General features: G+C 40.9%; 1 protein-coding gene across 4 annotated transcripts in view; it reads left to right on the top strand.

The window, feature by feature from the left end:
• Positions 1 to 24,493, top strand: part of LOC126237027 (protein nessun dorma-like) — a 152,274-nt gene that overhangs the window by 18,996 nt on the left and 108,785 nt on the right. For 3 of the 4 annotated variants that reach the window (XM_049946773.1, XM_049946772.1, XM_049946775.1), the window contains 2 exons: positions 6,972 to 7,147; positions 22,559 to 22,621. In XM_049946773.1, coding sequence (XP_049802730.1) covers positions 6,972 to 7,147; positions 22,559 to 22,621 — 239 coding nt within the window. The remainder of the gene's footprint in view (positions 1 to 6,971; positions 7,148 to 22,558; positions 22,622 to 24,493) is intronic. The other variant, XM_049946774.1, reaches the window with a different exon arrangement.

Below are 24,493 nucleotides of genomic sequence, written 5' to 3'. Positions count from 1 at the left end.
AATGATTCTCTTCCAATGGAACGTTCGCGGCCTTCGGTCCTGCAAAGAGGATTTATGGCTGCTTTTAGCATCACAGTATCCCTTTGTACTCTGCATTCAGGAAACTAAATTGTGCCATCAAAATCACTTTGAGCTTTCACATTCATTATTCCATTTGGGATTCTCCCAGGACCTGTGAGAGAGAGGTGCCCTGTTGGCTGACCTTCTTAACCAACTTACCTCTTCTGCCTTAACACCGTAGGACCCATTTTCCTTTCAGACTCCTCACACACCTATTCCCATTTGGACCTATCCTTACGCACTGCCCAGCTTGCCCATAGTCTTGAGTGGTCCGTTCTTTCTGACACTGCCTAGAGCAACCATTTCCCTTGTGATATCCGTTTGCTGACTCCTACCCCATCCGTGTGCATGCCCAGTTGTGATGACCAGATGGAATATCTCACAAATGTTATCCTTACTGCTACAGAACGTACCACTTCCGCACTTCCTCTTTACCATGTTGTGTCCCAGTCCCTTGATGGACTGAGGCATGCCATGACGCAATTCACGCACGGAGATGTGCCCTCCATGTTTTTAACTGTCGTCCCCTCCATGTTTTTAACTGTCGTCCTATGATGGCAAACTGCATTCATTATAAACAGATGTGTGCAAAATGTTGTCGTGTTCTTCAGGATAGCAAAAGAACTAGTTGGTTTCCATTCACTAGTTCTTCTAGCAGTTCCACTCCTTCATCTGTTTTGTGGACCAACCTCCGATGGCTCTCTGAGACGAAGATCCATTCCTCAATTTCTGGCCAGACAGTAGCAGACAATGTCATCATGGACACTATTGCTATCTCCAACACCTTGGGCCGCCGTTTTGCGGAAGTTTCGAGCTCTTCCCAATATCATCCAGCCTTCCTCCATCGGAAATTAGTGCTACAATGCCGCCTTTCCTATGAGGGAGCTAGACCATGCTCTAAGTTCATCTCGATCCTCCGCCCCAGGGCCAGACGCCATCCACATTCAAATGTTGCACATCTTTCTCTTGCGGGCAAGCACTTTCTGCTTATCACGTACAACCACATCTGGGCAGAGGGCACATTTCCCGCTGGCATGAAGCCACCGTCATACTCATACCTCAGCCTGCTAAGGACTAAAACCTTCCTTCTAGCTACCACCCCGTCTCTCTTACCAGCTGCATTTGCGAGGTGATGGAACATATGATTCGTGCCCAGCTGGTATGAAGGTTCGAGTCTTGCCATTTACTGATGAATGCACAATGTGGATTTTGAGCATGGCATTCTGCAGTTGACCATCTCTTTACTGTCTCCACCTATGTCATGAGCAGCTTTCTCTGGAAATCCCAGACTGTGGCCGTGTTTTTTGATTTGGGGAAGGCCTACGACACCTGCTGGAGAATTGGTATATTTCGTACTCTTTACATGTGGAGCTTCCATGGCAGTCTTCCCTGTTTCCTTCAGACATTTTTGAAAGACAAGAGTTTTCAGCGATGTCTTAATCGTATTTACTCCTGGAGCGTTGACAGTGGCTTTCGATTTTCCACTGACAAAACTGACTGTATGAATTTCTGGCAATGCAATTTGCTTCTCTCATCATCTTTACACCTTGGGCCTATTGCCCTGTCATTCGTTGAAACTACGAAATTCCTGGAGCTCATGCTCAATAGGAAGCTCTCTTGGTCCTACCATGTGTGTTACCTGGTAGCACTATTACGCGGTTCCTAAGTGTCCTCAATGGAACTTCCTGGGATGCTGATCGAACCACCCTCCTCCATTTGTACCGGTCCCTTGTCTGTTCGAAACTCAACTATGCGTGCTTTGTTTATGTCTTTGCACACCCATCCCTCTTACACCGTCTCAACGCTATCCACCATCGTGGCATCCGTTTGACCACGGGCACCTTTTACACTAGCCCGGTTGCAAGTCTGTGTGTTGAAGCTGCTGAACTACCATTGTCCTACTGCCGTGACTTTCTCCTCAGCAGGTATGCATGCCGTTTGTCTGCCTTGCGTGGCCATCCATCCTATGGCACCTTCTTTGACGATTCCTTTGATTGCCAGTACGGGACGCGTCCCTCTTCTCTGTTACCTCACAGAGTCCACTTTCGACACTTGCTACGGCGACGTAACTTCACACTACCTGCAACTTTCCCGATGAGTGTGAATCCTTCACCACCTTGGTTTTGAAGCAGCCCATGTTAACCTTGACCTTCATTCGCTTCCTAAGGACACTACTCCAGCCTCAGTCTATCGCCTTTAGTTTCACGACCTTCGCATGGAACTTCATGATAGTACGTTTGTATACACTGATGGCTCTCGGACTGACCATGGGGTCAGGTGTGCCTTCGACATTAGCGCCCATGTCTTTCGATATCGGCTTCCAGCACACTGCTCAGTATTTACATCCAAGCTCTTCACCCTGGGTCAGGCCACAGTGTACATCCGGCGATACAGCCTTTTCAATTGTGTTCTCTGCTCAGACTCACTCAGTGCCCTTTAGAGTGTATGTGCGCTGTACACTGCCCTTCCCTTACTGCAGCGGGTCCAGGAAAACTGCCACTTGCTCACTCTTGGTGGAGCCAGTGTGGTGTTTCTGTGGGTTCCTGAGCATGTCGGTCTGCCAGGAAATGAGGCTGGTGAGAAGGCTGCAGTCCTCGTACCTCAGCCTGTCAGTTCCTATATTCCCTCTGATGATCTCTGTGTTGCTGACTGTCAGGAGGTGGTGTCCCTTTGGCATCGCCAATGGTCCTTCCTTCATAGGAATAAGCTCCGGCTTATTAAGGCTCTCCCAGCAGCTTGGATGACCTCCCTTCGGCCCTCCTGCTGGGAGGGGGTCATTTTATCTAGTCTGTGTGTTGGGCACTGCCTTTTTAGCCATTGTCATTTGATAAATGGCGCTATCCCACCATGTTGTACACATTGCGCCCAAGTTTTAACTGTCTGCCACTTCCTGAAGGAATGCCCATTTTTTAACTGTTTATGTTCCCGCTTGGGTTTGCCGTCTGAGTTATCGGCCGTTTTGCAAATAACGCACAGGCTCTGTTGACTGCGTTTTACTTTTTATCCATCAAAGCAGTTTTGGACCTTCGTTTCTGTATGGTGCCTTTTTTTAGCTCTTTTTTCATGTGACAGTTTTTAGCTGTCTCCTATTGTGTCAATTGGGACTGACATATAGTCATTTTTTAACTCCTCTCTCTCTTCGTGTTTTATAGTTTTGGCTTGGGTGCATATGACCCCAGTTGTCTTTTGGATCCTAAAGCAAAACAAAACCAAAAAACATGAAGTTACCTGTACAAAAAGTTTATCCTTAACATAACCCCACAGAAAGAAATCGCATGGTGTGAGATGTGGTGACCTAGGTGGCTAGTGGGGGGATTCAGGGTATCAGAGGAATATCATCTTGACCAGTTCGCCCTATCCAGGGATGTGGCAGTTTTCTGTTGAGAAAGGCATGGACAGTTGTGCTGCAGTGAGGTGGAGCCCCATCCCACTGAAATGAGAAAGTCGAGTAGTCAACAGTCAGCTGTGGCCATAACCACAACTGCAACACATACAAGTACACAGAACCTGTCATCAACTGTTCAGTGAATAAAAAGGGCCATACACCATTATCTTGGCTATGACCCAGAAAACATTCACCTTTTCTCAAACTCTTTCCAACTCCACATAGACATACGGTAATTCGGTACCTCCACACTCTCACATTGTGACGATTGACATTTCCCTACAGATTAAAAGCTATCTCGTCGCTGAATATCGATTTTCCCCTCAAAGTTGTCATCATCTTCCACAGCTTGCTGCATTTTGGTTACAAAACTCGAATTGGTGGGCATAATCAACGGGAGTCGTGTGCTGTGACAGTTGCAAACAGTAGGGGGTTACGTCTTGCGACCGGAGCTTTCTGCACTAGTCCCGTCGAGAGTCTTTATGCTGAAGCTGCCGAATTACCATTGACCTACCGGCGCGACGTACTGCTTTGTCGGTATGCCTGCCGGCTGTTGTCAATACCCGACCACCCCTCTTATCAGTCCTTCTTCGCCGATTCTCTCGACCGTCAGTATGGGTTGTATGTGTCTGCCCTGCTGCCCCCTGGAGTCCGCTTTCGTCGCCTGCTTCGACAATTGGATTTTGCCCTCCCTACCACCTTCAGAGAGGGTGAGAGCCTGACACCACCTTGGCTCCAGGCTCCGTTTCATGTTTATCTCGACCTCAGCTCGCTCCCGCAGGAGGGTACTCCGGCTGCAGTGTATTGCTCACGGTTTGTCGAACTTCGTGCGCGACTTGCCAGTCACACCTTTATTTACACTGATGGCTCCAAAACTGACGATGGTGTCGGCTGTGCCTTTGTCGTCGGGGCTGTCACCTTTAAATACCGTCTCCTCGACCAGTGTTCCAGCTTTACGGCCGAGCTTTTTGCTCTCCATCAGGCCGTTCAGTATGCCCGCCGCCACCGCCATTCATCGTATGTACTCTGCTCTGATTCACTCAGTGCTCTTCAGAGCCTTGGAGGTCCATATCCGGTCCATCCCTTGGTGCAACGGATCCAGCAGTCCCTCCATTCTTTCGCTGAGGGTGGCTCTCCTGTCAGCTTTCTGTGGGTTCCCCGCCATGTAGGAGAGCCTGGGAATGAGGCTGCTGATGCTGCAGCCAAGGCTGCAGTCCTCCTGCCTCGGCCGGCCTCCCATTGTGTCCCGTCATCTGACGTTAGTGGGGTTGTTTGTAAGAGGCTTGTGTCCTTGTGGTGGGATACTTGGTCCTCACTTCAAGGAAACAAGCTCCGGGCAGTAAAACCATTCCCAACTGCTTGGACAACCTCCTCCCGACCATCTCTGTTGCCGGTTTAGCCATCGCTACCTGCTCTCCGGTGACCCAGCCCCGCAGTGCCCTTGTGGTCATGCATTAACAATGTGCCATGTTTTATTGTCGTGTCCCCGTTTTAGTCAATCTCGTGTTGTCCTGTCTCTGCCATCTACTTTACAGGATATTTTAGCGGATGACGCTCGAGCAGCTGCTCGTGTTCTTCGTTTTATTACTTTGACTGGATTGTCCAAAGACATCTAACTCTTTCACTTATTTTATCTGCATCTTTGTAAGAACTTTCTGTTCCCCCCCCCCCCCCCCCCCCCCCACATCTGGGATGTGATCGAATGTGGCGTCAGAGCTCATCAGCCCCGTCCCCAGAATTTACGGGAATTACAGGACTTGTGTGGACAAGGATGGTACCAACTCCCTCAGTCAAACTACCAAGGCCTCTATACCATGACACATCACTCCTGTTATCCGTGCCAAGGATGGACACACTGACCCACTGGTAGGTGGTCATAATGTTCTGGCAGATCAGTATATATAGAATGGCTTTATAAAGGAAAGAAACTTGAAGGTAATATTATGGAAAGGAAATGCAAGTGGCATATGAAAATGAGATGGACTGACGCAATACTGCAGGAATTTATCAGAGCACTGAAAGACCTTTGTTGAAACAATGCACGTGATGTACTCAACATTCTGTGAGAATTGTTAAGATCTTTGGAAGAACCGACCATAAAAAACTGTTCTACCAGGTGTGTGGGATATATGATACACCAAAAAATGCCACCAGACATTTAAAAAATGTAATAATACAGTACCTATGAAGCCAGGTGATGAAAGGTGTATTAATGGAGTGTCACTGTAAGAAGTAATGGCTGCAAAATATGGACACCAGTTACCTGCAGAAGAACAGTTTGACTGATATAATCCAACCTGGGGGTGATCTGACTGTGTTCTGAAGAAATGTAAGAACGACTGAGGCAATACTGAACCTACAACTAATTTTAGAAGATAGATTGAAGAAAGGGAAACTTGCAGTATTTACCTGCTGCACATGTAAATAAATTTTCTTCGCGTGCAACTTGATTGTTATTGCTACAGTTGTGCTTGTGCTGAAACTGATACTCTGTGCCAATTTTCAACTAAAAATGAATATGAAGTGTTTCTTCTTTCAGCAACACCGTATAGTGTATACCAATGTATAATCACTTTTTGTATTACAGCATTGATTAACAGGGAATGTTGGTTTAATGTACAGTTTGAGATTGGACATTAGAAACCCACGTTAAGCGAATGACATTTTTCATAATTCCTACGACATCTTGTCGTCCCTCAACATAGTTACGGCGCATGCATTTACACTGTGGTGTGCTGCGCTACTCCATAGTGGGACACCAACTCATGGAGTTTATACAAGGCTAACTCAGGTACTGCAACTTGTAATACTGTGATTGCCATCCCACCTCAAAGACGTGCATCATCCGTCCATATATGTGTCACATGAAAACTGGAAACTTAAAACTAATGAATAAATTTTGTGTAATGTAATATCTTGTACAGACATCTTTTATTAACCGACACATTCCACATCATTACGAAGTGTCGTATTCATGATCTATGGAACAAGTATTAATCTAATCTAATCTAATCATACATAAACTGAGTCGATACTTCTCCATTGGAATATATTAAGTGACAGCAAACATGATGTGTAATCATGTGATAACAATATAATTACGATAACATTATTTGGATAGATAAAAAAATTTACTCACAAAGCTGCAGCAGAACACAAACATAAAAGACTATTGTGATTGGCAAGCTTTCGGAGCCAGTGGCTCCTCCTTCAGGCAGAAGGGTTGAAGGGGAAGGAAGAAGGGTGAAGGAAAAGGATTTGAGAAGGAAAGACTGATTTCTGGTGACTGCATCGGACGAGATTTGAAGACCTTGGGCTGTGAAGGTGGAAGACAGGGTAATTTGCAAGACAGAGATTACTACTAAAACATCGTGCACAAGTTAATCAGAGTGAATAATTTTAATTTCAGTATAATTACAAGTATGATATCTAAATGTGTCTGTGACCAGTTGATTTGTTTACTTATGGTGTGTTTCTTCATCTTTTACCTTTCAATTAAATGTTAATAATAAATTCTGTTACTCAGGTATTGGGAGTTGACTGCACAGAACTTTCAGCTGTAATTGAGGTGAATGCTGTTCAAGACGATATCCATTTGCCACTCTATCACAGAGTTCCATTGATTCACCTGTACCCAACAAAACAACAAAGAAAGAACTGTCTTAAAATAGAAGAAACAGCTGAATGTTTGGACCAGTTGAGGTATATCTATTATTACATCCGCAGTTATTTTAGCAGTAATTCTATTTGTCATAATATCAGAGGTAACAGTTTTTGGCATCGAGCCCACGCTGCTGTGGTGTGAATTTTGTAGTTTTTGGAACAAAAATAACTAGAAAGAAACCATTCACTATTAATTTTGTATCCAACTCACAGAAGGTAGTAGGAGCCATGAAACAAATTGTCATTGGGAGTTGTACTATGTCTATTGTGGCAGATAATGCAAATCTGGACGTCCAAAACACTAGATAGTACTACCTGGCATGAAATCAACATTAAAGTCTCCACAAACGATGTTCCTTCAGTTACATCTGTAAAACCATATTAAACTGTCTCCAGCTGCTTTGTGGAGTGTGAGATAGTTCCTACCGGTGGCAAGTAAACTTTCGTTACCAGAAGCTTGTTTGTTTCCTGAACCACTCTTGGTAGAGCACTCGTAGTTGTGAAACACAAAATTTATTAGCCTAAAGGGCCTGGTTTTTACTGCATTTTTTCCATTCATATCCACTCATTTTGTATTCCTACTGACTCTATTGTAGTACTATATTAGCCTGTATTCATCAAAATGACTCTATCTAGTTTCAGTGGTTTCCTTGTAATGTTTTGATATGCCCAACACATCTAATGACATTCCACCTACATTTCATTTTGCTGCATGGACGTGAGAAGTTTATCATATTTATTAATAAAACTTCTGGTGTTTGATAGAAGATACTAAATTTGTTTTATTTTGTATTTGTTCAGCATCCATGTCAGGATACTTGTATAGGATTTCTCAAGAAAATGTACAGAACATACAAGATTTACCCCGGAGACACTATGCTCATCACCGTACTCATATAACTAAATATTAAGTACTAATAAAATTAAAAATAACTGTGGTAGAAGATTTGTTAAGACTTCAACATATGAAACAAAATTTATACCTAGTTGTTGTGCTCAACTACATTCACGTAAACTTCATCTATGTCTTTGTGTAAACTGCTGTATTCATACATAGTGATGAATGTCCGCAACACTAGATTGAGAACATGTAAGTATTATAGAGTTTTAGCTGTGTCTGATGTTAATACGTTCAGCAGTGAATGGGAAAAAAATTGTTTTCTGATCGGGAGTAGCCGCTATGTCGTTCTGAGAGATTTTTCTTGCACAACATTTTGGTACACATTTCCAAATGTAGTCCAAAGTATTACTCCATCATTTCGTTTCTAGCATGTACTTAATTTCTTCTGCTTCAAAAAGGGAGTAAGTTTGGTTTAAATATTTTTGATTTCTTTTGTTATATATTTAGCAGATTTATTAACCTGCAGCCCTACCACAAATTGCTTTACCTTTTCCTTAAGTGATACTGTAAAAGAAGCTAATAGCTACTCTGAGCCATGCAGATATGTGAAAATGCTGATGAATTGGTCAAATGCGCCGTCGTGGCTCATCATATCTCACTGCTTTGAATATAGCATCAGTTGTGGGTGTCTCTGTGTATTGTTCGTGATCTTTGTTGTGGGTACCCGAGATAGAAAGAAAAGAAGAAGAATGGAAGTGAGATGTAGCAAGATGGGCAGCTATACCCATCTGCCATGTTAATTATTACATCTTAGATAGGACCATGGACATAATACGTCCTAGGGACATTAAAACTGGAGTTCCAGAATCAAGCCTAATTCAACTCAAATTTGTTATATGGTTCATTCTATTAGTTATTCTAAATCAGTTAGTTTGGCTAAAGACCACATCAGTTCAAAATATCAGTAATTTCAAGCTTTGTTTATAAATAAACGTGTACACAGTTACTGACTTCCTGATACAGCAGAGGAAAAAGCTATAGAACTAAATAAAGTATTCATACAACAAGTGCTCAAGATATATTAGCAAAACCTGCACCCATTTAATTCCAAAATAATTAATATCCTTTGGTAAAACAGTGTTACTGAAATAGAATGGCATATTTGTGCAAATAACCCAATATAACTAAATAGAAAATGTCACTGTGTCTGAAAGTTCATGTTTAAACAAATCTCCATCCTCTGTTCAGTTATTCAGAAATATAAATTTTTGATTGTAATTTCTGAAAATCTGGAATAAATAAATATTCAGTTTCAATTATTGTAAACTTAGAAAAGAACACACACACACACACACACGCGCGCGCGCGCACACACACACACACACACACACACACACACACACACACACACACACGTGTGTGTGTGTGTGTGTGTGTGTGTGTGTGTGTGTGTGTATGCGTGTTCGAAATAATTTCATGGTCATCATCATCATCATCATCTTGGACAGTTTCCAGCCTCTGGCCGGGTCTGTATGGAACATAGGCCCTCCATCATCTTCTGTCTTGCCACCATCTCTGTGTCTTCACCTTGGTCCAGTCTTCTCTTTTCTTCTGGATGCATTCCTCTATTCCTTTCCTCTATCTGTCTCTTGGTCTCTTTACTTCCAGTTTTATCTCGTGTATCCTTCTGGGTATCCCCTTCCCCTCCATTCTCTTAACATGTCCACACCATCTCACAAGGGGACCCTCCATACTGTAAATCACAGATTTTTATGTGCTTCAAATATGTTGTAGAGGCACTTACCCTGGCCATCCGGTTTTCAAGAAAATCGATTTTTAAGTTCATTGCGCACCTTGTATATCTGTAACATTACATATATTTGAAGCAAGTAAGTGTAGCGCAGTGGTAAAGGTTCACGGCTACCGCGCTGGAGGTACTGTGTTTGAATCCTGCTAGTGTACTACTTCTTCTTCTTCTTCTTCTTCTTCTTGTTCTTCTTCTTTATTTATTTTTATTTTTATTTATTTTTTTATTTTATTTTTCAAAATCTACTGAATTTTTCAATTTTATTTCAAAGAATATCAGCAAACAGTGTTGTTGTTGTTGTTGTTGTTGTTGTGGTCTTCAGTCCTGAGACTGGTTTGATGCAGGTCTCCATGCTACTCTATCCTGTGCTAGCTTCTTCATCTCCCAGTACCTACTGCAACCTACATCCTTCTGAATCTGCTTAGTGTATTCATCTCTAGGTGTCCCACTATGATTTTTACCCTCCACATTGCCCTCCAATACTAAATTGGTGATCCCTTGATGCCTCAAAACATGTACTACCAACCAATCCCTTCTTCTAGTCAAGTTGTGCCACAAACTCCTCTTCTCCCCACTCCTATTCAATACCTCCTCATTAGTTATGTGATCTACCCATCTAATCTTCAGCATTCTTCTGTAGCACCACATTTCGAAATTTCTATTCTCTTCTTGTCCAAACTATTTATCATCCATGTTTCACTTCCATACATGTCTACACTTCATACAAATACTTTCAGAAAGGACTTCCTGACACTTAAATCTATACTCAATGTTAACAAATTTCTCTTCTTCAGAAACACTTTCCTTGTGACTGCCAGTCTACATTTTATATCCTGTCTACTTCAACCATCATCAGTTATTTTGTTCTCCAAATAGCAAAACTCCTTTACTACTATGTGTCTCATTTCCCAATCTAATACCCACAAACAGTGTAAGGTGTGCAAAACTATAAAGATGCATTCAGTTATTAATTTGTTCAAATATTCATTCCATTTGTGGTTTGCAGTTGGAGTTCCAAATGTACATATAACGGTCACTTCTTGTATTACCTGAAATCGATCTCCGCCCATTATTATCCCCTCTCCCATGAATACCGTTAGCCATAATGGGAAACCCAGCTCCTAGGCCAGTGAGGATGGGAGTTGTATTTCTCTACATTCGCATCTAACTATAGCGTCAGTTGCTTGCAAAGCATCTCTAGTGCCGTGTGTTAGAAAAATTCTCTGAAATGGGAGAACCAAGTGTTTCTGCAGTAGTGCAGCCAGCAGAAGATCCACCAGTATAGGAGTTCAACGAAGAATCGAAAGGCGTAATCACAAATGCCATTAAATACGTTGAAAATCTATTCCGCAATTTGGATCTCTTAATGTATACACTGCCTAGCTTGATCTCTGCCAGTTCCGTTGCAATTGGCGATGAGATATGAATCGCAATACAGGATCTCTTGGTCAAAAGATGTATCATTATTAATGATGAATTGATAGATTTCACCGAAGAAGATGAATTGAGAGAATATGGTGTGAACCACAAACAAAATGAATATTTGAAAAAATTAATAACTGAATATATCTTTATAATTTCGCACACCTTACACTGTTTGTTGATATTCTTTGAAATAAAATTGAAAAATTCGTCGATTTTGAAAAAAAAAGGGTACACAAGCAAGATTCAAACACAGTACCTCCAGCACAGTAGCCGTAAACCTTTATCGCTGTGCTAAGCTTACTTTCTTGAAATATATGTAATGTTACGGATATATAAGGTGTGCAATGAACTTAAAAATCGATTTTCTCAAAAACCAAGGCCCGTCGCTAAAAAAACCGGATAGCCAGGTACTCGGGGCAAGTGCCTCTACAACATATTTGAAGCGCATCGAAATCCGTGATTTACAGTATGGAGGATCCCCTTGTCAGCCTTGATATTTTTATCTCCTCCTGTAATGGTTCCACCTTCATTAACTCTTTGATCCTCTCATTTCTTAACCTGTCTATCTTTGTCACTCCAATACTGTTTCTCAAGAATTTCATCTCACTAGCTTGTACTTTGCCTTTTCTCTTTCTTTTGTAACCTAGGTTTCTGATGCATATGTCTGGATTGGGACGTATTATGACTGGTATATAACCTTTTTACTGATTTGGGATACATCCTTGCTCCATATCAGGCTTCTGACACTCTTCCGAAATGCTAATGCCTTTCTCCCTCGCTTGTTTATTTCTCTGTCGTTTTTTCCATCTTCCTGTATCGGGCTTCCTAGGTACTTGAAACTCTCCACTCTCCTCGATTGTTCCTTACCAATTGTTATTCCAGTTGTTCCTCTCTCCTTCTTTCTTGTTGTGATAATCATCTCACACTTACTTATAGTGAATTTCATCCCATATTCTTGTACTGTTCATTCCCATACATCCAACTGCTCTTGTACTTCCTCCACCTTATTCCCCCAAGTCATCAGATCATCTGCAAACACCATAGCTTTAATCTTCCTGTCACCAATTACTTGTGCTACTGTACTCATTATATCATCCATCACTGCAATGAAGAGTAATGGTGAAAGTGTACTTCCCTGCCTCAAGCCATTCTTCTGTTCAATCCACACTGATCTCTCTCCTCCCATTTTCACACAGCTCACACTTTCATGGTACATTTCCCTTATGCTCCAAATAATCTGTTTTGCTACTCCTCTGTTCTCTGGGCTTTCCACACTTCGCTTTTACATACACTATAATATGCTTTTCCAATGTCCAGGAAGGTTATTAGTAGATCTATTCCATATTCATAGTGCTGTTCCTGCAGTTGTCTTACAGCAAAAATTAGGTCCACCATGAACCATCCTGTTCTGAAACCATGTTGCTCTTCTCTCATTCTTCCTTCTAATTTTGCCCGAATTCGTGCTTCCAAAAATTTCTCAAGAATCTTTGCACAATGACTCATCAATGTTATCCACCGATACTTCTTGCACTCTTTTTCTATTTCCCTTCTTAAAGATCAGGGCAATTATTCCCTTCTTTCAGTCTTCTGGAATCATCTTCTGTCTCCACACAATTTTCATTACTCGAAATAGCCAGTGTGTCCCCACCTCTCTTGCTGTTCTCACCATCTCTACACTCAGCTCATCCAGACCTGGTGACTTCCGTCCCTTCATCTTGCCCAATGCCTCTTCCACTTCTCCCCATGTAAGATCTTTTTCTATTTGCTGTTCTCCTATTTTTTCTCCTCGGCTTGTTCCTCCTCATCCAGGTCCCCATTCTGGTTCAGGACTTCTTCAAAATACTTCTTCCACATATTCGTGAGTTCCTCCTTATTCTCTACATCTTGTCCACTTTTGTTCACCATTTGAGCATAATCTTTCGTATCGTTCTTCCTCTTACTTTTAATCGTCCCATATAACACCTTTTTGAACCTTCACTATCCTTCTCCATCATTCTGGTCCACTGTTCCATCCACTTCCTTCTTTCCTCCGCCACCACTCTTTTTGCTTCTTTCTTTCTTACGTGATACTCTTCCCTTGTCTCTACTTTTCTCTTCTGGAACCATACCCTAAAGGCTCTATTCTTCTTTTGTGCTATATCCTTTGATTTACAATTCCACCAGGATGTTTCTTTCCATCTCTATTTGTTGCTTGTCCTCCCACATATTGCTTTCTCCGCACTTACCAAATGTTCCCTGAATCTACTCCATTCCTCTTCAACCGTTTTTGGTTCATCCTTTGGGATGCTTTCCTTTACTACTTGTAGGTGCTGCCGCCTGCTTTCTTTCTCCTTCAACTTCCATACCCTTATACATATTTCGTGGTTTTCTGTCCCTTTATTATTCTTAGTCCATCTCAGGTTCGTTACCAGCAAACGGTGGTCACTATCCAAGGCCTCTGATGGTAATACCTTAATGTCAATGATGTTCCTATTCATCTCACTATTATACAGGAAGTAGTCGACTATTGACTTCCTCTTTAAGTCTTGACTGTACCAGGTAATCTTGTAGCTCTCCATTTTCCTGAACCAAGAGTTCCCAACCAGCAAGCCATTCCTTTGACAGAACTCCAATAGTCTTTCATCTTCCTCATTTCGGCAGCCGCAACCTCTGCCCAAGCACACTTATGCAGCCTTGTCTTTCTCTTCCAATGTGTGCGTTTAAGTCCCCCATTACTATCATATTCTTCCTTCCCATCTGCTTCTGCATTTCCTCTTCGAACTCTTGCTTCTCCTCAGAAGTGCAGCCCACCTGCGGCGCATACACTTGAATTACCTCTATGGTCGTTCCCTTGAGTGATATTTTGGTCTTCATCATCCTATCGCTTATTCTCTTCACTTCCTCTTTTAATCCATCTGTTACTACTATTCTGACTCCATTTCTCCTTCCGTCATTTCCACTCCAGTACAGTTGGTAGCCTTTCCTCAGTTCTCTCCTTCCTTCGCCTTTCCATCTCATTTCAGCTAAACTCAAAAGGTTTAACATCCTTCTTTCCATCATGTCTACCATCTCCTCCACCTTTCCAGTCAATGTTTGTATATTTAATGTTCCAAATCTTAGTCCTTGTTTATAGCCAGTTTGTCGTCGATTAAATCTGTCCTTTCCGAGGCCCGTTATATTTTTGAAAGCAGAAATCATAATCCACTACTGGCTTGCTGGGCCTATCATAGTGTCACCAGAGCCCTGTTAGCCATCACTTTCCAGGGTTCCTGTAGGACCTTCACAGTTACCGTAGCGGTCCCGGGAACACGCAGTCCCCAATGTACCTTGCTCCTACAGGCAATCCCCTGCTTCGTGCCGTTGCCCATCTCCCATGACTGGAATGAGGGGTTGAACTTGTGGAAGACAATTTCATGGTATGAGTTGAAAATTTGTGCCAGACTGGCGCTCTAACCCAGATCTCCTGCTTAACACTGGCTGTTGCCTTAACTGCCTCAGCTATCCAGACATGCTTCCTCTCCAGCCCGAATTCTCAACTTGTCATGTGCTACTGGATTCACAGTCCATTCACCCACTTGCTCGCTGCGAGTCCTACATTCCTGCAAGATGCTTGGACCCTGTTTTGCATCTGCACTGAAGTTAAGGCAATTGCGTCTGTAGATATACTGTGTATGGGGTATCTGTTTTGTCAGACATGTCCAACAGGGCAGACACCACACTGTTGTTGATACAGCAGCCATAAATATCAAATTACGGAGGACAGACTAACACCAGTTGCAATCGGACATCAAAATAAGTCAATGGTGAAAGTTGAAAATTTGCGCCAGACTGGGACTTGAACCTAGCCACCTCGGCTATCTGGACACGCTGCCCATTCGACCCAAATTCTCAACTTGCCACACATTAGTAGTGCACATTGCCCACTCATCTACTGGGTCACAGCGGCTCCTGTGTTCCCTCAAGAGGAAGGAGACACTCTGTGTGTGTGTGTGTGTGTGTGTGTGTGTGTGTGTGTGTGTGTGACTGCCTTCATTACTTCATTGCGGGTGCACATCAGGGTCTGAGCCTGTTTAGGGAATACAGGACTTGCTGCGAGCAAGTACGTGCATGGACAGTGGATGCTACTAGCATGTGACAAGTTGAGAATTCGGGTCGGACAGGAAGCGTGAGTAGATGGCTGAAGTGGTTAAAGCAGCTGCTAGCGTTAAGCAGGAGATCTGGGTTCCAGTCCCAATCCAACATAAATTGTCATCTCCTACCATGTATCTAAATTTTGTATTCGGTAGTTCATTCAGTAATTTAGTGCCCTTTTTTTAGATAGTTAATTGGAATGTGGGTGTATAATTATTCTCATGGACTGTGTCAAATTTCAGTAATGATTATCACCAACTCTGACATTAGAACTATGTCGTGAAGAGAGTTGTTTTTCAAGACTGATACTGTGCCTATTGCATATTGTGATATGTGTATCTGCTTGGAAGGGCAGTGTAAGGAATGACTTATAGAGTATCTGTGTTAATGATTTACTTTTCTCAAGGGAACAGTTGTGATTGATTACATTATGGTTAAGTTACTGCATTCAGACAACATTCACTGAGTGCAGTATGTGGTTACTTGTTCATTGGTGCATAATTAGTTGAGTCTCGAACTGGCCGTGAACAGTAGCTCATTCAGCATCCAACTGCAAGTAAAGCATTTGAACTGCAATTTTTTATGTGGACTAAATTTTTGACAGTAGTTTCCACCACCAACTCTTCAGCCAGTTTTGACAGAGGCGCTGCTACTGAGGCAGAGAAAAACATACAAGCTGCTGGTGGCTCTATGATCTAGTTCCTGAATCTTAATTTGAAAATTTCCGTGACTGTGACATGCAGTCTCTCTGAGTTGAGTGGGCACGAGACAATGCACATTAAATTGTCACATATTTTCAAATTGAGAAATGACTAACTGATGGAAATCACATATTTTTGTAGGATAGAATGAAATTCAGTGTTCGACACATTTGTCCATACAATCAAATCACCCTCTCACAATGTAAAAACTGAAAAACAGAAATTAGTAAATAAGAATAAATGTGTGCTTGCATTTGTCATCATCAGAATGAAATGGGAGCCTTCAATGCAACTCGATATTGCTCAGTAAGTACTTATTGGCGACAGTGTGAAAGGCAGAAGATTGATAACAATTGCAGCATGCTGTTTTAATGGTTAAAATAAGTCTTATGATGAAACTTTTTTTTAATGCTGTTTTCCGAAGATTGTACAGTGCCTTCAAAACCTATAAGATCAAAATTATACAGAAGGTAGAGAATCCTAAGCTGAGCACATTTAGGTAGGTAATTAATGGTTGTAAATTAATATTTAACTTTTTATTGAAATGGTGTACACCTTACTTATTGCAAACAATTTAGGCACATAGCAAAGTATCAAACTGAGCAATACAATCTAGAGGAAGTTCAGCACAGCAGTACCACACTGGATAATTTGTAGATAGAACTGAACTCCAGATTCATAATCATAGGCAACATTGCTTGCATTCATTGCAAGTTACTTCTCCACCAGTGCTCTCCACATTGTAACCTTTGAAATATGTGTGTCACAGCCAAGTTGACAGCTTCTCTAATCCAATGAGACCAATGACCTTGCTGTTTGGTCCCTTTTCCCAAACCAACCAACCAATTCTTCTGACACACACACACACACACACACACACACAAACAAACACAAACAAATGACCACTGTCTCTGGCCCTAGCAGCCTGAGACAGTGTTTGTGTGTGTATATGTGTGTACATGTACGTGTGTGCGTGAACTTTAAATTCTCAGTCAGCACATTACTTGCTGCACATGATTTCCAGCCTGATTCCAAGGGCTTCAGATGTTTCTCTTGTCTATTTCCCTGGAAATCATGATATTTTTCACCCTCATTTGCTTTCCTATCGTATTTTATTCTCGAAATATCCAGAATTTAATACCTGATTCAAAGGGACCCATTTAGACTCTGCAGTAGCAGACAGATGCGATGTTTTACACGCAAAATAGCTAGACCTCGAAGAGATTAACTTTTTGACACGAGCAGCAGCTGCTCGTGAAATATTTCAATTTTATCTCGATTCAATAATTAAGTTTTTCTTAATTACCCTTATTACTTTCAAGTGATTAAACCCTTTTTTTGCAAAACTAGACACCATGCTGGTCAGTTTGATAACACATTTGTCCATTGCGACTGTTCCTTTGGCTATGAAAATTTAGACAAAAACCCATTGTGTAATTTAAAGGAAACCTTGTTTTCACTCTACTCAAACATGTGACCAAGAAGGGATCACAAATAAATGTTGCATCTGAAGTTGAAAAATCATTTCATTTGGAAATTATTCGATGGCCATTGCTAAGAGCATGCTAATGTAGATATTTTTACGTGACTGTCAGGTTTTTATTAAAATGTGCAGTTAATTTTTAAATTAATTTTGTCAATCATCCAATTATTAATTAAAAAGAAAGTATATTGGAATATTCTCAGTAATGATGCAGAATTCAATGAAAAATTTTGTTTTGTGTTCTGTTACAGAACAACCATGCATTACATAGAATGAAATGAGCATTGTGAGGATACTCATAATGCCATATGTGGGAAATGGCTGTTAGGTTTGAAGGCATACAGACAAACAGAGCTGTGCACCTATTCAGATGTTGTGACAGGGACCAGCGTAAGCTTGTAACAAACTCGCTTGTTTTCTTACTTCACAATCTTGCTATAATTCACTGGAGCTGTCATATATTTGTATACTTCCCTTCTTACAATGCTTTTCCTTTCTGGATAGCATTAGTGCCTTCAAATGCTCTTTTCCAAGATTCCCCCCTCACCCGTTTGTGTGTGTGTGTGTGTGTGTGTGTGTGTGTGTGTGTGTGTGTGTGTGTGTGTGTGTGTTATGAGAAGAAGATGAACATTTTCTTCTGCTCTCACATTTTTGTTCCTATCAAGATTTCTGTGAGTAAGATTACTGCACTTACCTACATCAAAGAACTGAAGAATGAGTTAAGTGATAGTGGTGAAAATGCTTCTATGAAAATTTAAAGCGAAGTTGTTTCATGATGTCTCTGTGATGAGTACTTTGATTGGAATCTGTGCACCTCTGAACTTTATCATTTTTTTTCAACGAGAGCTTCTTTTATTAAAAAAAAATTGTTCTTTCTGAAAATGACAATAAAATAATTGTAACGGTCGGTGATTATTATATTAGTTGAATATCACTATCTGTCTCGATCACTATTTATATTTTTATTTTTTAAAAATATGCACCTTAACCCATTTCAACCATAGCCATAATCAGAATCTGCCAGATAAACAGAACAAATGAAAAGTAATATTTGTACCAGAAATACAATATTACATTGTGTAAAGCAAAATGAAGACACACCGCATTTAAAATCTTTATACACTATATCTTGTCAATTCACGAGTACACATGTACCATAATTAGTGCTGTTTAGTGAGCCAATCTATCTTAAATAACAGTCTGAGATCTTTAAGGTGGCATAACGTGCAATTGGATGTGCCAACTAAAACTTAAAGTCGGATCTACAAATGGAACCTAGTCATTTGTTAAAAAATAGCATACAGTTGTTTCATAAAAATTAATCTCTAAAAATAAAATTGACAACTGTGTTTTTAAAAACTGCTTGCTGTGTGGCTTTAAAATTGTATGAGGCAGAGCTTAATGTAATTTCATCTCTACTGTAAGTTACGTAAAGATTCGTAAAGGTTTGAACCTTGTTCTTTAAATTGTTCTGCTAAGTGGACTTGCTGTTGGTTATCACTAAATGTTTTCTTCAGCTTGGCCTGGAATTTGGTCTTGGTTGTTGAGCTTCTCTTCATTGTTCTCGAACCAGTGCTGGGCTGTGTTGAATAACTAAAAGTATAAGTTTGACAAAGATGATATATCATCCCTCCCATTATATTTTGTGACTCAGTTGAATCCATTCCTCCATTTTGTTGGCGTCTCAATCTCCGGAAAACACTGATGGATGCCCGACGTTCATGTCCATGTAGGCAATGGCTTTTACATTACCTAATTGGAGCCACAGTGATGCAGATGTTTTGAATTACCTAGTCTCCACCAAACAGTGTCATGTCGAAACCACAATCCAGTTCAAATCCAAAGGCAGGATCAGTTGTGAAGAACTTCACAATACTTAGAACAGAAAGCAAGTTTGTTACTGATATTAGTGCACGACCAGAACACAACTGATCTTCTGGACAAAGAGTAAAGTTATTTATACAAACATCGAATATATTCGAGAATGGTATTATTTAAACAACCAATAGATATTCCAGATATTCAAACATAAAATATTTCAACAACCTTCCAGAAGTGATAAATACAAAATAACAGATAACTACTTGTGGTTGGGTAAGAACCACCGGCCCACAGCATGCCAGCCAGCGACACTAACAACTACACCACACTGCTTGTGCCGTAGTTCATGGCAATACAAGGTGTACTTTAAGTTGGGGAACACTTCCAATTATTTACTGCACAACAACCAAACATTGTACAGATATCATACATATGTCATTTTGAAGAGAAATCCCGGAAGTTTTTTTCATGTATACCGCCACAACGTAGTTTGATAATTTGCCGATAGTCAGCGCTAGTCGCAAACATGGCGAATTCAGGTGCAGAGCGAGCTGTTTCATGAAATGGTCTCGCCGATCACCAGATCTCACTCCGTGCAACTTTTTTCTGTGGGGACACTTTAAAGATCTGGTGTATGTACTGCCTCTACCACGTGATGTAGCAGAGCTCCGGGAGAAAATGCGGGAAGCGACTGCCACAGTCAACGATGCCATGCTGGGATGGGTATGGCAAGAATTCAATTACCGTATTTACGTCTGCCGGGTCACTCATTGTTCACATATCGAATGTTTGTAAAAAAAACTTTCAGGGTTTCTCTTCAAAATGAAATATGCGTGGCATCTGTACGCTGTTTAGTTCTTGTGCAATAAATAACTGAAAGTGTTCCTGGACTTAATGTACACCCTGTGTAATGGAATCATTTCCTGCTCGAAAATCTTTTAAATTTTACAAGAATCTTTGCTAAAATTGCAATATTCTCATTATTTTAAACTGAAACATTGTCAGTTTATGTCTTAACCGTGAGCAGTAGTGTCCATGTGTAGCCCACGTTCTTAGTCAGATCTAATGAAAGGTACACAATGGCGTATACAAGAGCCACCAGTTTTTCATTGTCATGACCCCCACACACCTTTTCCCCCAATTAGTGACAGTCAATGATGAGCCTTCAAGAAAATCAATTGGCATGCTTTCAGTGCTGCCCTTGGCATGCTTTGAACACTGCCCTACAAATCCAGTGCTACTCTACAGGGGAATATTGATGCCGCACTACAGGATGCTACTACTTCAGTGCTAAAAGCAGCAGAATTAATCAACCCACCTTCTTCAAGAAGATCTCGTCAGAACCAATCCCACAGTGGACACATAAAAATTGCTAAGGCAATCAAAGATTGCAAGCAGCAGCTCTAACAACAAAAGTACCACCCATTAGTGGATGCCATTATTCCCATTAAAAATGCCTGATTTCACTACCATATAAAACACTAGAAGAACGAATCTAGGGAAAGGTATGTTGCTACTGTAAGAGCCTATACCTCCTCTTCGCTGCTATCGACCAAGTTTTATTACATCTGTGGTTGCCAGATAGCAGCCAGTATTAACAGTATCCTCTTAGATAGCATTATTAATTTAGTCCTACAGTAACTGCAGAATACCTTGTGGCATGCTTCACCCAAGCATCTGCCTATGATAACTGGCCATCTGTCTACGCAAAAGACAGCAGAGGTTAGAAACCCGTCCATCACTGTTCAACATCTGCAGCCAAATAACGTTCCTTTCAGTGAATGGTACGACTGCTCGGTAATAAAATTACATATAGTCTTTCCCTTATATTGCTGTTGTAGGCTTTAGAGACTGTACATGTCATTTATTCAGAAATAAATTTCAAATTAATTGTCCGGATACAGAAAATCAGAATGGTTTGTAGGTGCAGCATGCAAATAATGTCGCCCAACAAGAAGTCTAAAGTTCCATACCAAACACAATTTATTCATCAGATGTGCATATTAAATGGTATACTGGCGAATTCTTTCCACTGTTACTACACAGATCAAAAATAACTTGACCCCATATAGTGGTTTGAAATTCACTATAGATTTTTAAAATAAATCCATTAACACCGCAAAATTAAAGTGCATGAATGTAATGTCCCAAAATGTTCTGTGTCTAGATTCACACTAATCGTGATAAACACAGGTCCATTCAACACATGATGAAATTATCCTAAGTGTCAACAGTTGTACAATAGAGTTCCCACTGAACGATCAAAATTTAGAGTTCCGCTGCTGACGAGATTATTCTAAAAGCAAACTAGAGCTGCTCATAACAAATATGAATATGTCAAATGCTCGATAAAATTTTATAAGTGCCAACTGAAGTAAAAATATTCAGAGCCTAATTCAGCTGATTGAGGTAGAATTTTATCCGGTGTGGTGTTATTCTATGTCCAGACCACCTCACATTGGAAAATTACGAGTTCCACTGATGAAACAATACTAACTTTTCACTCTTGCTGTCGCTAAAAAAAAGCTTTCTAAGTATGTGAAATGGTGCTGCCAAATTTTCCCTGCCTCCTACTCAGAGAAGCACGGCTCATGCCTCTTCATCTGCACCTGGACAACTGCTCCAAACTAAAGGTGGTGGCACTCTTTTATAAGGTAGTTCTCCTGCCCCTCCAATTTCTGAGAATCTATGCTGTTCAGCAGATTAGAGAGATCATGGGTGCAAGTTAAAACTTCAGATACAGAAATGCAATCTTAAAGCTAGATGTGTCACCAGAAGTGTACTAAAGAGCTGATTTAAAGGTTTATTACAGTAAAAATTAGGTGATGTAGTTCGCTCACAATACACACTTGAATGACACATAAGTTATGTAGGAAAAGGTATCTCTCTCCATTGCTGCTATCTAAATTAATATGTCATTAGTGTTGTTTGAATTACAGGCAAAACTACGATAAATTCTGATTAATTAATTAAAATTCTTGTGATCTGTTTTTCATGTGATGTTGATACGTCTACCACCATATGGTAGCACGATGTTCATAACTGTCTCTAGTAGTTAATTATGCTGACTAATTAAACATGTGGTTCAGTCTATTCTCATTTGCTAATTAAGTATGTAAGTAATCATGCAGGTAGCTCACTCAGTGCATCTAGATGTGCACTTTTGTATGGTAGTTATTACAGTTGTTATTAAAGATATGGTGAAAGTTTGTTACAGATACCTTCTTGGCTCCATGACTAATTAAATATATTATTTGCCTAGTCAATCATTACATCAGTTGAACTGCCCTGCTGTGGTCTGCAAGTCAGCGTATTACGCTCCGCTGTAAGTTGTATGGTTTATACACTACATATACAAATGTGTGCAAAGCTATCTAATCTGTGTGAGAGTTGAGTTGTAACCACTTGCACGACGTCACATCCAGGCTTTGGTGAATTTAACAGGAGCCTGTGAACTGAGCACTACTACATGACCTAGCCGCCCACCCCCCTCAAGCCTCCTCAGTCTTCTGTCAAATTTCAGAGCAGCAGTGTGCTGGCCAAGCTACCGTGCTTGAGGTACGCAGACATGCTGCCACACTTAAATGCCACCTCTGATCTCTTTACTGTTCGTGGCGTTAAAGTACCTGCACTTACTTCAGCTTTCAAGCAGTGAATAAGATAGAGAAATATCAAAATACTAAATCCCACCAGAAGAGGACCATAGAATCATCACTAAAAAAATAATGTAAACAAATGTGTAACAGTTTGGGCACTGGCACAGTCATCATTTACAACACTTTCTGTTACCTTATATTATAAAACAAGTATTAAATTTGTGAGTCACATTCTTAAATCTACGTAGAACAACATGTTCTCATACAAAAACCTGTGCAAATAAAGAGTTAACCTTGTGTGTAACCTTTTGTGTGTGAGTCAGAGTAAAGTTTTATGAACAAAGAAAAAGATTATTTACAGAGACAGGTCTTAAAGTTCAATTTTTCTCAGTCTCTGCACTCAAAATTGTACAAACTGAGCTGATCAAAGGAATGAACAGAATAATTTACAAAAAATTGCATTGCCCAGCATCAAGTGCCCTCTTCTCTGTCTTGTGTGTATATTGTTTACCGATTGTGTATATGCTGCTGTTATGTGTCTTAAGGTTTACACATGTTACGAAACACCGCATCTGATGTTTGTGCTCTAGCTCTTCAGATGGCAATAGCCTCAGTGCACTCAGCATTGCTGCATCATCCTTGTCGTATCAGGCAGACCATTCACTACCAAAGAAACACGAGCCACTCGACTAAAAACACAATGTAGTGCCCCTAGATACAGCCTTGGGAGAGCCAGCCATGATAAAACTCTTACCATCTGGTGAGCAAAATGTATGAGACAGGCGAAGTATCCTCAGACTTCTAGAAGAATGTAATAATACCAATCCCAAAGAAAGCAGGTGTTGACAGGTGTGAAAATTACCAAACTGTCGGTTTAATAAGTCACAGCTGCAAAATACTAATGCGAATTCTTTACAGACGAATGGAGAAACTGGTAGAAGCCGACCTCGGGGAAGATAATTTTGGATTCCGTAGAGATGTTGGAACATGTGAGGCAATACTGACACTATGACTTATCTTAGAAGATAGATTAATGAAAGGCAAACCTACATTTCTGGCATTTGTGGACTTAGAGAAAGCTTTTGACAATGTTGACTGGATACTCTTTCAAATTCTGAAGGTGTCAGGGGTCAAATACAGGGAGTGATTGGCTATTTACAATTTGTACAGAAACCAGATGGCAGTTTTAAGAGTCGAGGGGGCATGAAAGGGAAGCAGTGGTTGGGAAGGGAGTGGGACAGGGCTGTAGCATATCCCTATGTTATTCAATCTATATATTGAGCAACCAGTAAAGGAAACAAAAAGAAGAAGGAATTAAAATCCATGGAGAAGAGAAGGGAGGATTATCCCTCTTGACCCTGATGGAAGTGCCAGATGCTATGAACACCTCGCTGCTCTGAATTGGCACGTAGCTCGTTGTCAGACTGCAAAAGAAAAGTCCCTGTGCAATATAATACCCTGGACCATATTTAAGCTCATATGGGGAGTGATAGTAACAGAAACATCCCCCAACTTGTCACAAGCGAGTAATGCCCGTGACTGGGCAGAGGGTGCTGTTTTTATCAAGACTGACACAGAGCACATTTTGGACAAGCCCACCA

This window comes from Schistocerca nitens, chromosome 2 (genome assembly GCF_023898315.1).
Source record: "Schistocerca nitens isolate TAMUIC-IGC-003100 chromosome 2, iqSchNite1.1, whole genome shotgun sequence".
In the NCBI taxonomy this organism is placed as follows: domain Eukaryota; kingdom Metazoa; phylum Arthropoda; class Insecta; order Orthoptera; family Acrididae; genus Schistocerca; species Schistocerca nitens.
This window is presented reverse-complemented; position numbering and strand designations above follow the sequence as displayed.